General features: G+C 39.7%; 1 protein-coding gene across 1 annotated transcript in view; it reads left to right on the top strand.

Annotated features, from left to right (window-relative positions):
* The window catches only part of LOC128636624 (WD repeat-containing protein 62-like), a 368,449-nt gene that overhangs the window by 165,973 nt on the left and 185,716 nt on the right, over window positions 1–16,760 (top strand). The window contains 1 exon segment of the mRNA XM_053689615.1: window positions 15,381–15,523. Coding sequence (XP_053545590.1) covers window positions 15,381–15,523 — 143 coding nt within the window.

Here is a 16,760-nt window from a genome sequence, read left to right as displayed (position 1 = left end):
GATCCATACTGATCATAGTCAATATTTACAAATATTGACATGATCAGACAAATGGGGTATTTTATTATTATTATTTTTTTTAGGGTGGGAGGCTCAGATTGGGTGACCCTAGCTTGCCCCTATGATGAGGCAGGCTAGGGACACCCCCAGAGGCCCCATGATGCACTGGGCATTGCCATCTTGGGGGGGGGGGGCTATTTAGGGCTTTTTTTTATTTTATCCGTTTTTTTTATTTTTTTATTATTATTTAATAACCAACTAAGTGCCTCGACCCACCGAGGCACTTAGCACACAAGCAGAGCATCGGAAGCGTGTCCGATCGCTTCCGATGCTCTGAAACACTGCCGGGCTCCACGTGGAGCGAAACCGGAAGTGATCACTCGTGGGGGAGTGATCAATCCGGTCCCGGCACTCGGGAACAGTATTGCAGGATGCCTAGACCACAAGGCAAGCCTGCAATACTGTTAGAGCAGCTGGAAGCGATTTCGATCGCTTCCAGTGCTCTGTTTAACCGACGACATATGCCATACGTCCTCGGTCGTTAAGTGCTTTTTTTTTGAGGACGTATGGCATACGTCGTCGGTCGTTAAGGGGTTAAATATCTACATTGGAAATTTCAAATGTAACATTTAATTTAACAAATAATATTCAGAAGTTCAATAGTTCATGTGGTAGGGAATTTAGTAAATTGATACATAATAGATAAAAATGTATCAATTTCAAATATTGCATCATTTGAATATTACATTTCAAGAAAGCATTAGAAATACCATTACATTAAACAAATGTTAGAATGTTGTACAAACATTCGAAATGAACAAATGTGTTAAAATTATTTTCATTTTCCGAATGTTGCAAAACATTCGCCCATCTCTAGTCTCGACCCATACATCATTTTGATTACTTAGGCAAGCAAATAGAAGGGCGCCGCGTGTGTATCAGTATATTACAAAAATATCATAAGATAGATGTTAAAGCTTTAAGCGATCTTGATTTTGATTACTTATTGTAACATACCAGAGACGCATCCTGCAACTGGTCCCACATCTAAGCTTGTAATAAGTACATGAAACATTCGCAGTTTATTAGGAGGTAAAAATGTCCGCCAAGCTGCGCCCTCCTATTACATGTATATATTGGTATGTTAAGTGTCTTCAATCACAATCAACTCTTAAACAAGTTTTCCTATTCGCACGTGCTGATTTGAGCATGTGCAATTTGAATTAGTTAACTGAAAAATATTAAAGGGACACTCAAGTCAAAATTAAACTTTCATGATTCAGATAGAGCAGCAATTTTAAATAACTTTCCAATTTACTTCTATTAACACAGTGTGCACAGTCTTTTTATATTTACCCTGTTTGAGTCACCAGCTGCTACTGAGCATGTGCAAGAATTCACAAAAACAAAATTTATGCTTACCTGATAAATTTCTTTCTGGGCATGGAGAGTTCATGACATCATTCCAATTACTAGTGGAATATTCCACTCCTGGCCAGCAGGAGGGGGCAAGGAGCACCCCAGCAAAGCTGTTTAAGTGTAACTTCCCTTAACCATAATTCCCAGTCATTCAGCCAAAGGCTGAATACAAGGGTATAGAGGTGCCTGAACATAATTTAAAAAGAGGGCGGGGTCGTGGCCTCTCCGTGCCCGGAAATCAAGAAATTTATCAGGTAAGCATAAATTTTGTTTTCTTTCCTATGGTATGGAGAATCCACAACATAATTCCTATTACTAGTGGGAACCAATACCCAAGCTAGAGGACACGGAATGAAAAGGGAGGGAGAACAAAGCAGGAGGATCTAAACAGAAAGCACCACTGCTTGAAGAATTTTTCTCCCAAAAGAGGCCTCAGCCGAGGCAAAAGTAACAAATTTGTAGAATTTGGAAAAAGTATGCAAAGAGGACCATGTTGCCGCCTTGCAAATCTGTTCCACAGAAGCTTCATTTTTGAAATCCCAAGATGAGGAGACAGCCCTACTGGAATGAGCCGTAATTATTTTAGGAGGCTGCTGTCCAGCAGTCTCATAAGCAAAACAAATCATACTTCTTAACCAGAGGGAAATAGCAGTAGAAGTGGCCTTCTGACCCTTACGCTTTCTAGAGAAAACAAAAAACAGGGCAGAAGATTGCCGAAAATCTTTAGTAGCTTGTAGGTAAAATTTTAGAGCATCCACAACATCCAGGTTAGCAAAAGACGTTCCTTATGGGAAGAAGGATTTGGACAAAAAGGGACAACAATTTCCTGATTAACCCCTTAAGGACAAGGCCATTTTCAATTTCTTTCCTTAAAGTGAAGGTAAAGTTTTCACGATTGCATTATCTATTTATACTTTTTACCAAAAATAAATATTAGTTTAATTCATCATTTTTTTTATTCTAAGTTTAAAATGAGTTTTATAGCTGTAAACTTACTTGCTTTTGAGTAGAAAATTCAACCCGTAATAATTTTTTATTTTATTTGCTGGTCACGTTTTTATCTCTGCCTATTGAAATCCTGGCCGTCATCCACCTAAGGGATGATCTGCGCAGGCGTTTAGCCTTTGTTTTTGGTATAGAAGATTACTGCATGCGTATTGCTTAGTAGACAATGCTGTGCGCTTTGGCAGATCATTTGGATTCTCCTGAACGCTCTTTTGAGACACGTATAGAGTGGGTAGGACCGCTCTATACATCACTGTCACTAAGATCAAGAAGTGGATGTGGGGAGGAGTTATTAACATAACGGTATGTTAATATAGAACAACATTATTCTGCAAATAAATAATGAATTGTAAAAATAAAGTTAGCGATCTTAATATTGGAACTAGGAAGACTTTGTTACTGTTTACAAGTAAAACTTTACCTTCACTTTAAGGACCAGGGCTATTTTTACATTTTTGTGGTGTTTGTGTTTATCTGTAATTTTCCTCTTAATCGTTTACGCTACCCACACATAATTATATACCGTTTTTCTCCCCATTAAATGGACTTTCTAAAGATACCATTATATCATATAATGTAATTTACTATCAAAAATTATATAAAATATGATGAAAAAATTGAAAAAAACACACTTTTCTAACTTTGACCCCCAAAATCTGTTACACATCTGCAACCACAAAAAAACACCCATGCTAAATAGTTTCTAAATTTTGTGCTGAGTTTAGAAATACCCAATGTTTACATGTTCTTTGCTTTTTATTGCAAGTTATAGGGCAATAAATACAAGTAGCTTCAAACCATTTTGTTTCAAAATTAGCGATAGTTACATTGGAACACTGATATCTGTCAGGAATCCATGAATATCCCTTGACATGTATATATTTTTTTGGGTATTTTTCATGCCACCATTTTACCGCCAAATGCGATCAAATAAAAAAAAATCGTTCACTTTTTCACAATTTTAGGTTTCTCACTGAAATTATTTACAAACAGTTAGTGCAATCATGATACAAATGGTTGTAAATGCTTCTCTGGGATCCCCTTTTTTCAGAAATAGGAGACATATATGGCTTTGGCATTGCTTTTTGGTATTTAGAAGCTACGCACCACACTTATATTATACCCAGCAGTTAAGGGGTTAATTAGCTTGTAGGGTTAATTTCAAATTTAGTGTAGAGATCTTCCGTCCCCCATCCCACAATTGTCACTGCCATCTTAAGTACTGGCAGTTTCTTAACAAATTTGCTAATTTTTATTATTATTTTTTTTACCCTATTTTTCCTTAGTGTAGCTGCCCCCCTCAATATCCTACCCCCCTCCCAGATTGATTTTCAAATAATTATTTCCCCCCTTCCTCTCCCTTAGGCACGGCAGTATTTGGGACTGCCAGACTGGTGATCGTGTGCACGCTCCCGCCACCCATCGCGCGCTCCCACCCCTCTTCCCAGAACAGCAACCGTAACTAGTCCAGCGATGGACCACCCACCCGCCTCCCTGCATTGGCTCCCACCCACCAACGATCGGCACCATCGCTGTGCAATGCAGAGAGGTCCACAGAGTGGCCCTCTCTGCATCAACAACTCTGCAAATTCTCTTTTGAGCAACATCGCGGCAGAGAGAAGCCCAGGACTGCAGCGACGTTGGTCGTTAAGGAGTTAATGTTTCAATCCGACACAACCTTAGGAAGAAAACCCAATTTGCTACGAAGGACCATCTTATCTGCATGAAAAATAAGGTATTGGGAATCGCACTGCAGAGCCGAAAGACATTCTCCGAGTAGAAAAAATAGCAAGAAGAAATAAAACTTTCCAAGATAGCAATTTTATATCAACAACATGCATCGGCTCAAACGGAGCCTGCTGCAAAACTTTGAGAACTAGGTTAAGACTCCAAGGAGGAGCAACAGGTTTAAACACAGGCCTGATTCTGACCAGGGCCTGAACAAAAGCTTGAACATCCGGCAAATCTGCCAGATGTTTGTGCAAAAGAATAGACAGTGCAGAAATCTGACCCTTCAGAGTACTGACTGACGAACCTTTCTCCAGGCCATCCTGAAAAAAAGATAAAATTCAAGGAATCCTTACCCAGCTCCAAGAGAAACCCTTAGATTCACACCAATGAAGGTATTTACGCAATGCCTTATGGTAAGTCTTGCGAGTATCGATGACTGCTTCAGAAAAACCACGTCTAGACAGGACTAGGCATTCAATCTCAAAGCAGTCAGCTTCAGAGAATCTCGATTTGGATGGAGGAATGTACCCTGAATTAAAAGGTCCTTCCACAGAGGTAACCTCCAGGTGGAAGAGATGACATCTTTACTAGATCCGCGAGCCAGATCCTGCGAGGCCAGACAGGAATCACAGACGCGCCCTCCTGTTTGTTTGATACGAGCAATAACTCGTGGAAGGAGAGCAAAAGGTGGAAACGGGTATGCCAGAGAGAAATTCCAAGGAACTGCTAGAGCATCTATCAGAGTGGCCTGAGGTTCTCTTGACCTTGAACCGTACCTTGTAATTTTGGTGTTTTGACAAGACGCCATCAGATCCAACTCTGGAACACCCTACCTGTGGATTATCTCAGAGAACACTTCCGGATGGAGAGCCCACTCCCCGGGATGAAAAGTCTGTCTGCTCAGAAAATCCGCCTCCCGTTGTCCACCCCTGGAATGTGGATGGCAGATAGGAGACAACTGTGAGCTTCCGCCCACTGCAGAATGCGAGTCACCTCCTTCATTGCTAAGGAACTCCGAGTTCCTCCCTGGTGGTTGATGTAAGCCACTGAGGTGATGTTGTCCGACTGGAATCTGATAAACTGGACTTAAGATAATTGGGGCAAAGCTACTAAGGCATTAAAGATTGCTCTCAACTACAAGATGTTTATAGGGAGAGAAGACTCCTCCCGAGTCCACAGGCCCTGAGCTTTTAGAGAGCCCCAAACTGCTCCCCAGCCAAACAGGCTGGCGTCTGTAGTCACAATCGCCCAGGAAGATCTCAGGAAGCAAGTGCCCCGAGCCAGGTTTTCCTGTGAAATCAACCATGAGAGAGATCCCCTTTTTTGTGAATATTCTGGGAGTCGTGGCAAGACAAAACGGAAATGCAACAAACTGGAAATGCTTGTCCAGAAAGGCAAACCTTAGAAATTGGTGATGATCCCTGTGAATCGGAACATGAAGATACGCGTCCTTGAAGGTCTATGGTCGTCATGAACTGACCTTCCTGAACAAAGAGAAGAAAGGAACAAATAGTTTCCATCTTGAAGGACGGAACCCTGAGGAATTTGTTGAGGCATTTTAGGTCTAGGTTGGGACGGAAGGTTCCCTCCTTTTGGGAACCAGAAAGAGATTTGTATAGAATCCTTGTCCCTGTTCCTCTACATGAACTGGAACAATTACTCCCAGGGAGGATAGGTCCTCTACGCAGTTTAAGAAGGCCTCACCCTTTACTTGGTTTGAGGATAGCCTTGACAGGAGAAATCTGCCCCTTGGAGGGCAAGACTTGAATCCTATTCTGTAACCCTGGGATACTATGTCCACCGCCCACAGGTCTGGGACATCGCAAATCCAAGCTTGTTAAAAAAGAAAGTCTGCCCCCCCCCCCCCACCTGATCCAAAATTGGATCGGGGGTGGACCCTTCATGCTGATTTATAGTCATCAAAAGGCTTCTTGTTTTGCTTCCCCTTATTCCAAGGCTGACTGGACTTTTAAGAGGTCCTGGATTGCTCTGGTTCTGAAGAAGAGGAAGAAGACTTCTGTGCTTTGAAATTACGAAAGGAACAAAAATTTGAATTCTGGCGACCCTTAGGTCTATTCTTGTCCTGAGGTAGGAAAGATCCCTTTCCACCCGTAATTTCGGAAAGGATTTCCGCTAGACCAGGCCCAAAAAGAGTTTTACCTTTATAAGGTAAAGCCAAAAGCTTGGCCTTTGAGGATACATTAGCCGACCAAGATTTTAACTACAGAGCTCTGCGAGTTAGCACAGTGAAGCTATACATTTTAGCTGCCAGTCTAATTACCTGCATGTTGGCATCGCAGATAAAGGTATTAGACAGTTTAAGAGCTTTGATCCTATCTTGGATCTCCTCTAGTCTCTTCTGATAGCAGATCAGACAGGGCATTACACAATATGCATAAACAAAGAGGCTTACCCGGGGAACTCTGTTAAAATCCAAATGCCTTTATTAATACACATCGTTTAAAATTTCTTGCAACAGCAAAAAAGTGCAGTGTGTTTATTATTCAAACGCATACATCGATCAAGGGTAGCGTCAAGGGGTCAGCTGACGCGTTTCGGCAAATCGCCGTAGTCCAAGCTGTATGACCCTATTCACACACCCCTGGTATTTAAAACAGTTACTCACACTCCATTGGTTGCTTAAAACATGACGCTACGATACACATTCAAGTATAACTTTCATAGAAATAATTGCAACATTGTATATGAATATCAGTTGCTTAATCACTAAGCTTATTTGATTACACTTCGCTGCTGCTGACTTAAAGGGACATTCAACACTGCCCACAACATTAATCTATGTTGAAAAACTATAAATAAAGATCAAGCTGCAACGTGCCCCCTTTCTCTTACTTCCTGCCTTCACTGTTGAATCGTCTACGATAACTTCAAAATTGGTGTCCTAACATGGCTTCCTAACTCCCCCCACCGTGACGTATTCAGCTTCTTTTTCAAACCAGCAGCCAATGATAGCCCATTCCTCGGACTGAAATCCAAGAGCGTTCACGGCCGTTAGCGCATGCGCGATACACTAGGAACAGTAAAAGCGGAACCATAATAAGCAAAGTTGTTTCCGTTCCGCTTATATTACGCATAGTACTCTATTTTGTTCTATTAGGTAAAACCCGATCCGATATGCAGCGTCGCCCGCAAATGCCGGTGACGCTGAATTTTGCGCTGGTTTGGTATCCTATATACGGCGTAACCTAGAAGTTACGCCCGTATATTTCTGCCATCGCCCGTAGTTTTTTGGGCCATAGGCAGGTATACCAAACCCGCGCAGTTTGGTATCCAATATACAGCGTAAGGACTTACGTGGCGAAAATGGAGAAAACTTACTCCATTTTCACCTCGCCACAAAAAGCAGCCGTAGTAAGCCAATCAGCCAATCAGATTTTTCTACCTTAATTCCGATTGGCTGATAGAATCCTATCAGCCAATCGGAATTCGACGGACGCCATCTTGGATGACGTCATTTAAAGGTATCTCATTCGTCGTTCAGTCGTCGGCCGGGATGGATGCTCCGCGTAGGCGGAGGGAAGATTGAAGATGCCGCTTGATGGAAGATGCAGCCGGATGGAAGAAGACTTTGCTGCCGCTTGGATAAAGACATCGCCCGGATCGGATGAGGAGTTCGGCCCGGTTGGGTGAAGACAAGGTAGGGAGATCTTCAGGGGGGTAGTGTTAGGTTTATTTAAGGGGGGTTTGTGTTAGATTAGGGGTATGTGGGTGGTGGGTTGTAATGTTGGGGGGTGGTAACATTACAACCCACCACCCACATACCCCTAAAATAGATGGTGGCGGGGTAGGAGCTCACTTTAGGGGGTAGGTAAGGTAGATGGCGGCGGTGTAAGGGGCTCACTTTAGGGGGTAGTTTAATATAGTTGGCGACGGTGTAGGGGGATCACATTAGGGGGTAGTTAATGTAGGGGGCGGCGGTTTAGGGGTTAAATATTTTATTAGGGATTGCGGCGGAGGATCGCGGTTGACAGGTAGATAGACATTGCGTATGCGTTAGGTGTTAGGTTTATTTGGCAGGTAGTTTAGGGAGTTACGGGGCTCCAATAGACAGCGTAAGGCTTACTACGGCTGCTTTTTGTGGCGAGGTGAAAATGGAGTAAGATTTCTCCATTTTCGCCACGTAAGTCCTTACGCTGTATATTGGATACCAAACTGCGCGGGTTTGGTATACCTGCCTATGGCCCAAAAAACTACGGGCGACGGCAGAAATATACGGGCGTAACTTCTAGGTTAAGCCGTATATAGGATACCAAACCAGCGTAAAAGTCAGCATATCGGATCGGGTTTTACCTAATAGAACGAAATAGAGTACTATGCTTAATATAAGCGGAACGGAAACAAATTGGCTTATTATGGTTCCGCTTTTAGTGTTCCTAGTGTATCGCGCATGCGCTAACGGCCGTGAACGCGCTTTGCATTGAAGTAGGAGAGATGGGATATCACTGGCATCTAGTTTGAAGAAGAAGCTCTATACGTCACGGTGGGGGGAGTTAAGCAGCCATATTAGGACACCAATTTTGAAGTTATCGTAGACGATTCAACAGTGAAGGCAGGAAGTAAGAGAAAGGGGGCACGTTGCAGCTTGATCTTTATTTATAGTTTTTCAACATAGATTAATGTTGTGTGCAGTGTTGAATGTCCCTTTAACCTACTCATCAATTTGACAATATCTCTATTATTATTTCAGTTTACTGAAAACCGAGTCCCTTTCCTTTCATTAGATCAATGTGATCATATATATCCTGTTTCCCTTGAAAAATCTTTTTAGCTTTCTATTTGCTTTTTCGTTATGCTTGCATATTACAACCACTTTGTCTTTTAGTTTTAATGATTACATATTTTGGCATGTTGTACTCAAACTACACTTAGGACTCGTTTTATCTTGTGACTTCATCCCTTCCTAAATCACTAGTTATTTCCACTCTCACTTGCACAGATTGGTGTAGTTACGAAAATTTTATGTTGCATATCACCTAATTTATTTTATTTGATCTATTTAAAGGGATATTATGTCATAATTCGGTAATATTTCAGATGACCTATTCAACTAATCTCTTAGCACCTCTTGCTATTTATTCTTCTTCCACAGAGTATACAGGTTACATTTTGGAGGCGAATTTTAAAAAATGTGTGTCTTCCTTTTTAGATATGGCCTCACCATAATATCCATGATAAACCTGATTTACCATGACCTCATTCAATCTTATACTATTATTTCTGTCACTCGTAAACACTGGTTCGATTCTCCCCAACACTCTTAATTCATGTCTTCATCTTTAATTTACTGCCAGAAATTGATTACATCTGACTCCAGATTTAACCCTTTAGGAATTCTGGTTTGTAATTTTATCATCCAAAATACTTCTTGCTTTGCTAAAATATAGTTTATATCACCCCCCTCTCTTAGGGGTCCTAACTTTTTGTATTATTGTCCATCTTAATGTATTTGGACTCTTGCCATGTTTTCTTGAGAAATGTTCAATCAGTGGTGTTGTCATTGTGCCCGCCTTGATGTTAGTAATATGTTCTCTAATCCGACTTCTAATCTCACGGGTTGTTAACCCTGTATACTGAATATTACAGGCTTGACAGGTTAGTAGGTATATACAATTGGTGGCCCTGCAATTTAAACATTCTCTATGATTGAATATTATGCCTGTAGCCTCACTCCTAAATTGATTACCTGAAATTAGATACTCACATGCTGTGCATGTGTGATTACTACATGGGAACATTCCTACACAGCTTAGCCACAAACTCGTGGCTGCCTTATTTTCCTGCAATTTGGTTGGTGCCACTATATTCCCAATTGCTCTTGCCTTTCTGTATGAGAATTGACATTTTGCGACATTCACCAAAAGGTCATCTGCACTTAATATAGAAAGATTGTTCCTTATAATGTTGCAGACTGTGTGATATTGATCACTATAGTCTGTAACAAAATGTATGCCTTTATCAAAGTTATAATTATTTTTATTGATTGGTTTGTTCACTAAAAGGCTTTCCCTTTCTATTTTCCCTACTTCTTTGTTCATACTTTTCACCATTTTCTCACTGTATCCTCTCTCTTTGAGTCTCATTTCAAAATCACTAGCTTGTTTGACATACTCTTCTTTTTTGGTACAGTTTCGTCTTAGCCTTACGAATTGGCCTTTGGTGATGGCTTTAAAGATGCCCTTAGGGTGGCAACTATTAGAATTGGAGTACAGTATTCCCTGAAATTGGTTTTCTAAATATAGTACTCAATATTCCTTCATTCACTGATCCTGTAATTTTAATGTACAAATTAATTAGCTGAATCTTCTTCTCCATCCCAGATTATTATTAGGTCATCAATAAATCTTCTGTAAAATTTTATCTGACCTTGTTGGCCCCCACTATCTCCAAAGATATGGAACAGCTCCCACCAACCCATGAATAGGTTGGCGTAAGAGGGGGCAAATTTTGCCCCCATAGCTGTTCCACACCTTTGGAGATATTAGGTTCCTTCAAACAAAAAATAATTGTGTAAGCAAAAATTTGGTTGTCTCCAATATAAATTTAATGTGGCAGTTACTATATTCACCAGTTCTCTTCAGGAAAAACTCTATTGCTTGTAAACCTTTATCATGTTGTATTGATGTATATAATGCTTTTACCTCTATGGTTAACCAACCATAGCTTTCCTTCCACTGGAAATTTGTCATTAAATTTAAAAGGTCTTTTGTGTCCCTTAAGTAACTGTATAGGGTGAGCACTATTGGTTGTAAAATTGAGTCGAGCCATTGTGACAATTTCTCTGTTACGGACCATATGCCACTCACTATCGGTCTTCCGGTTACTTCTGTAATGTATTTATGCACCTTAGGTAGATGGTTAAAAAAAATTGGAACAATAGGATGTTCCACTATTAGATATTCTGATGTTTCTTGGTTGAATAAACCCATTTCCTTGCCATCATCTACCAGGTGTATTAATTCCCTTGCAAATCTACTTGTTGGATTATTATGCAATTTAGTATACTGTGAGGTATCATTAAGTTGTCTTAAGGCTTCCTCAATAAACCAAGTCCTATCCATAACTACAACGGACCCCCCTTTGTCCGCGCTTCTGATCGTAATGTCCCTATTAGTGCTTAACTCTTGGAGTGCCCTTCTCTCTTTGAATGTTAAATTCTTTTTGGTTTTATTAATACTGTTAGAAAGTTCAGTTAATTCTTTCTTTCTCTACTCTTCTTTGGAAAGTCACTAAGATGGGACCCCTATCCTGTATGGGGTAAAATTTGGATTTGTTTTTAAAACTTGATAGGACGGTGTTTTGTTCTTGAGGATCTTGTGTATATAGTGTATTCTCTGAGAGAAGAGTCTCTAAAGATACCACATCACAGGTTTCTGTAAAAGACAATTTCCATGTTGAGTAATAGAGTACTTCTCTCATTGAGCACACTATCCTCATTGTTTGCAAAATGTTTTCTTAAGGTGAGATTCCTGATTAGACCATTAACATCAATAAGATGCCGCATCCGCAACTGTAGCAATACTTGCTGCAGGTTGCCACTGTAAACCTGGATGAATGTACTTCTTTAAGTAAGCCTCTAGCTTCTTATCCATGGGATCCTTAAAGGAACAACTATCCTCTACAGGAATGGTGGTTCTTTTAGCTAGAGTAGAGATAGCTCCCTCAACTTTTGGCACTGTCCGTTATGAGTCACGAATGGAGTCAGCAACAGGAAACATCTTTTTAAAAACAGGGGAAAAGGGAACCCCTGGCTTATCCTATTCTTGCACTATAATTTCAGACATCTTGTCTGGAACAGGAAAAACATCCACGGATGTGGGAGACCTTTTAGGGTTGACAGCAACCGTAGGTTCAGAGTCGTCCAAAGTAGCTAGAACCTCCTTCAGAAGCAACCTGAGATGTTCAAGCTTAAATCTGAAATTAACTTATTCAGAAGATTTTTCTCCCATAGTGTCAGAGTCTGACATCTCACCTTCAGAAGCTACTGAAGTGTCGTCCTCATCAAACATTTGAGAAAGGTTGACCAGCGCAGATTTAGAGGGGGTCAGAAACCTTACTAACAGACAAATGTTTAGATTTCCTCTTACGCTTACCCGATGTAGGGAAAGCAGACAAAGCCGCATATACTGCAGAAGTTATCTGAGCAGCAAAATTCCCTGGTAAATAAACACCCCATGAGGTTGAGAAGAAACAGAAGGCACAGAATGAGAAACAATTAAAGCTTGGGACGTTTGAGGAGAAAGCTTAGGCATATCATGCACAGCATTATCCTGAGAGACACGAGTCCATAGCTACAGAATATTAGGTCCCACTAAAAATGACAAATTAGAATGAAAAAAAAGCACCAATTTTGTTGACCAAAATCACTTAAAATCCTGAGGGCAAACAATTTATCTTAAAAGTCAACCTCAGACAAAGAGATAAATGTATGTTATCTTAGGCTCCTACTGTGACAGGAATTAATACCCCACTAGCAAGAGAAAGCGAGACTCTCCAGCAGATAAGTTCCCCTCTTGTCAGACGATACGATCAGCAAAGTAGCAAAGCAGACATTCAAAGATTCACGAAGCTCCACTCTGATATAACGGAAGTGCGGAAGTCACGTGAGCAGCCGAAAAAGAAAACTCCCGCAATATAAGAGCGCGAAAAGTAATAACGGCACAAATAAATAGAAAAAAATTTAATAGCCATCCTAAGTGCCTGAGGAGCTTTTCCTCCCATTGACCCTTTAGCCAATAAAGCTGCCCATAAAGAGTACCCCTAACTAAATCAGGATACATTATGTCCCCAAATAGATCCACTTGAGGGTTAACCTCAGAAGTGCTATTCTTCAGTACCTAGAAGGCAAAGGCACTTACCTATGGATCCAGCTGCAGGGCAGATAACGGCTACTAAGGTGTGACCAGTACTTCACTCCCTGTCGGGGACCTGTAGTAAAAGAAAGAACAGAGTAACCAACCCTGGCTTTCTGTAAAGGGGTAGCAAAAGTGTTAGCAGTAAAACAAAGACCACCTCGCAGCCTTCTAACTGCTAAAAGCCACCACTACTCTTACTAAAGAGATTGACGTGGACACAGCCAGACCCCAATCCTTGCTTGCTGGGAAAAGTACCCATAAAAGGATTAAATATCTTCAGACACCAACTTTGCACATCCTCCATTGACAAAGGCAAAGAGAATGGGATGCTCTTTGCCTCTTCCTGCTGGCCAACAGTTGAATATCCCACTAGTAATTGTAATGACGTCGTGGACGCTCCATGCCATAGGAAAGAAATATACGTATATGCATTTGAGATTGGCTGATGGCTGTCACATGATACAGGGGGAGTGGAAATAGACATAACTTTGACATTTGTCTGAAAAAATAAATCTACTCCATTTGAAGTTGAGACTGAGTGCTATTGTAATGTTATTTTTATCATGCATTTGTTGATTATTCAAATCTGTTGTATTTACTGGTCCTTTAAACGTGCACTACTAAACGGTCATATAAGAAAACGGCTAACTGGATAAGAATATGTGGACGGAGCTTGGCGGCCATTTTCTGCTGCTAACAAACAATGATTATTTAAAAGTTTCATGTAATTCTTACAAGCTTATAGATGTGGAATCTTTTGCAAGATGCTTGTCTAGTATGTAACAAGTAATAAAGAGTAAGTATTGGATCTAGACTGTCCCTAAGTTTAACGTACCTGTATAATGCTTGATAACAAATGGAAAAACAAACGTTAATACGTTACTGAAACAAACAACAATATGAACGCTCTTGGACAAAACCAAAACGCTTCAGACTTAGCACTGACTGTACACGCTTAAAGGGACAGTCTAGTCAAAATTAAACTTAATTATTCAGATAGGACATGTAATTTTAATCAACTTTCCAATTTACTTTTATCATCAAATTAGCTTTTTTCTCTCTTGGTATTCTTAGTTGAAACTAAACCTATTTAGGCTCATATGCTAATTTCTAAGCCCTTGAGGGCTGTCTCTAATCACATACTTTATAAATTGCTTTTCACAACAAAAGACTTGATAGTTCGCGTGGGCCATATAGATAACACTGTGTTCAGGCACAGAAAGTTATTTAAGATTTAGCTCAACACAATGTCAAAGTCAATAGATAATAGTCAGTCATGTGATCAGGGGGCTGTCAGAAGGTTCTTAGATACAAGGTAATCACAGAGGTAAAAAGTATATTAATATAACTGAGATAAGGAGCAGTCTGAAGAGACTTAGATACAAGGTAATCACAGAGGTAAAAAGTATATTAATATAACTGAGATAAGGAGCAGTCTGCAGAGGCTTAGATACACTGTAATCACAGAGGTAAAAAGTTTATTAATATAACTGAGATAAGGGGCAGTCTGCTGAGGTTTAGATACAAGGTAATCACAGAGGTAAAAAGTATATTAATATAACTGAGATAAGGAGCAGTCTGCAGAGGCTTAGATACAAGGTAATCACAAAGGTAAAAAGCATATTAATATAATAACTGAGATAAGGAGCAGTCTGCAGAGGCTTAGATACAAGGTAATCACAGAGGTAAAAAGTATATTAATATAACTGAGATAAGGAGCAGTCTGCAGAGGCTTAGATACAAGGTAATCACAAAGGTAAAAAGCATATTAATATAACTGAGATAAGGAGCAGTCTTCAGAGGCTTAGATACAAGGTAATCACAGAGGTAAAAAGTATATTAATATAACTGAGATAAGGAGCAGTCTGCAGAGGCTTAGATACAGAGTAATCACAGAGGTAAAAAGTATATTAATATAACTGAGATAAGGTGCAGTCTGCAGAGGCTTAGATACAAGGTAATCACAGAGGTAAAAAGTATATTAATATAACTGAGATAAGGAGCAGTCTGCAGAGGCTTAGATACAGAGTAATCACAGAGGTAAAAAGTATATTAATATAACTGAGATAAGGTGCAGTCTGCAGAGGCTTAGATACAAGGTAATCACAGAGGTAAAAAGTATATTAATATAACTGAGATAAGGAGCAGTCTGCAGAGGCTTAGATACAAGGTAATCACAAAGGTAAAAAGCATATTAATATAACTGTTAGTTATGCAAAACTGGGGAATGGGTAAAAAAAAGGGATTATCTATATTTTTAGAGCAATCAAAATTATATTGAAGACTGTCCCTTTAAGCTCCTTCTCTTGTATTACTTTATGTCTTGTTTGTCTCATTTTAAATGTCTTGCAGTCAGAAGAAAGAAATCCTGAAGATTTTGCAATCACAGCATTTACGGACGAGAACGCCTTAGCTTTAGAAGACAGTGATGATAATTTTCGATATTCTGGATCAAATATAATTTATTACCCTATGCCCTCTCATCAGGATGACAGGTGATTATCTTTATGAAATATTATACGCAATCATTTTGCTTTTTTTCTTTGTAGTTAAAGGGATACTGAACCCAAATTGTTTTCTTTCGTGATTCAGATAGAGCATGCAATTTTAAGCAACTTTCTAATTTACTCCTATTATCACATTTTCTTCATTCTCTTGGTATGTTTATTTGAAAAGCAAGAATGTAAGTTTAGATGCCGGCCCATTTTTGGTAAACAATCTGGGTTGTCCTTGCTGATTGGACAGCACCAATAAACAAGTGCTGTCTATGGTCTAAACCAAAAATTTGCTGGCTCCTTAGCTTAGATGCCTTATTTTTCAAATAAAGATAGCAAGAGAATGAAGAAAAATTGAGAATAGAAGTAAATTAAAAAGTTGCTTGAAATTGCATGCTCTATCTGAATCATGAAAGAAAGAAAAAAATTGGGTTCAGTGTCCCTTTAAAATACATTTTCCTTCTCTAGGCTCTCGGCTCAAAGTCCTTGCATTCATAATTCTCTAAAGCGGTTTAAACATCTAATGCAATTTCCAGCTTCCTCCTCTCTTGTAGTTCCTGCAGTACCAAAACATCTTTTCCCCTGGCTCCGGCACCTTTAACAGTTATGCACTCTTGTGAACACCTCAGGCTTTTGTACGCTTCCTTTCTTAAAGTGATGGTAAATCCGAGCATTTAAAACACTAGATTTTACCATCACTAAAAATAAATTGGACTTTCATTGATGGAGCTTGTTAAAAAAAAAAAAAAAAAAAAAAGTGTTCTGAATCCTAGCACGGTTGGTTTAGATTTGGGAATGTCACCTCATTGGTTAAAGAGCGCTGTGCCATGGGCACTCGGAGGCGCTGACTTTAGCTAGGAGTCGCGGCACAAAAAGGGTGAGTTTAGCACACTTTTTTTTTACAAACTCATCACTGGAAGTCCAGATTATTTCTAGTGATGGTAAATCCTAGCATTTTTTAAATGTTCGGATTTACCATCACTTTAAAGGCCCATAATAGTACTTTGCAACTATAAAACATATCAAATATAAACATTTTAAAGTAACATAAAAGCACAAAAAGAAAAATACGTTGGCTTTTGAACAGCAGTGTACCACTGGGAGCTAGCTGTATACATTTGGTGAACCAATGACTAAAGGCAAATGTGTGTTGCCACCAATCACAAGCTGGTTTCCAGTAGTGCATTGCCGAACCAATTTTTTAACAAAGGATGCCAAGAAAATAAATTTGCTAATA

The sequence above is a fragment of the Bombina bombina genome, chromosome 7 (assembly GCF_027579735.1).
Source record: "Bombina bombina isolate aBomBom1 chromosome 7, aBomBom1.pri, whole genome shotgun sequence".
Lineage (NCBI taxonomy): Eukaryota > Metazoa > Chordata > Amphibia > Anura > Bombinatoridae > Bombina > Bombina bombina.
This window is presented reverse-complemented; position numbering and strand designations above follow the sequence as displayed.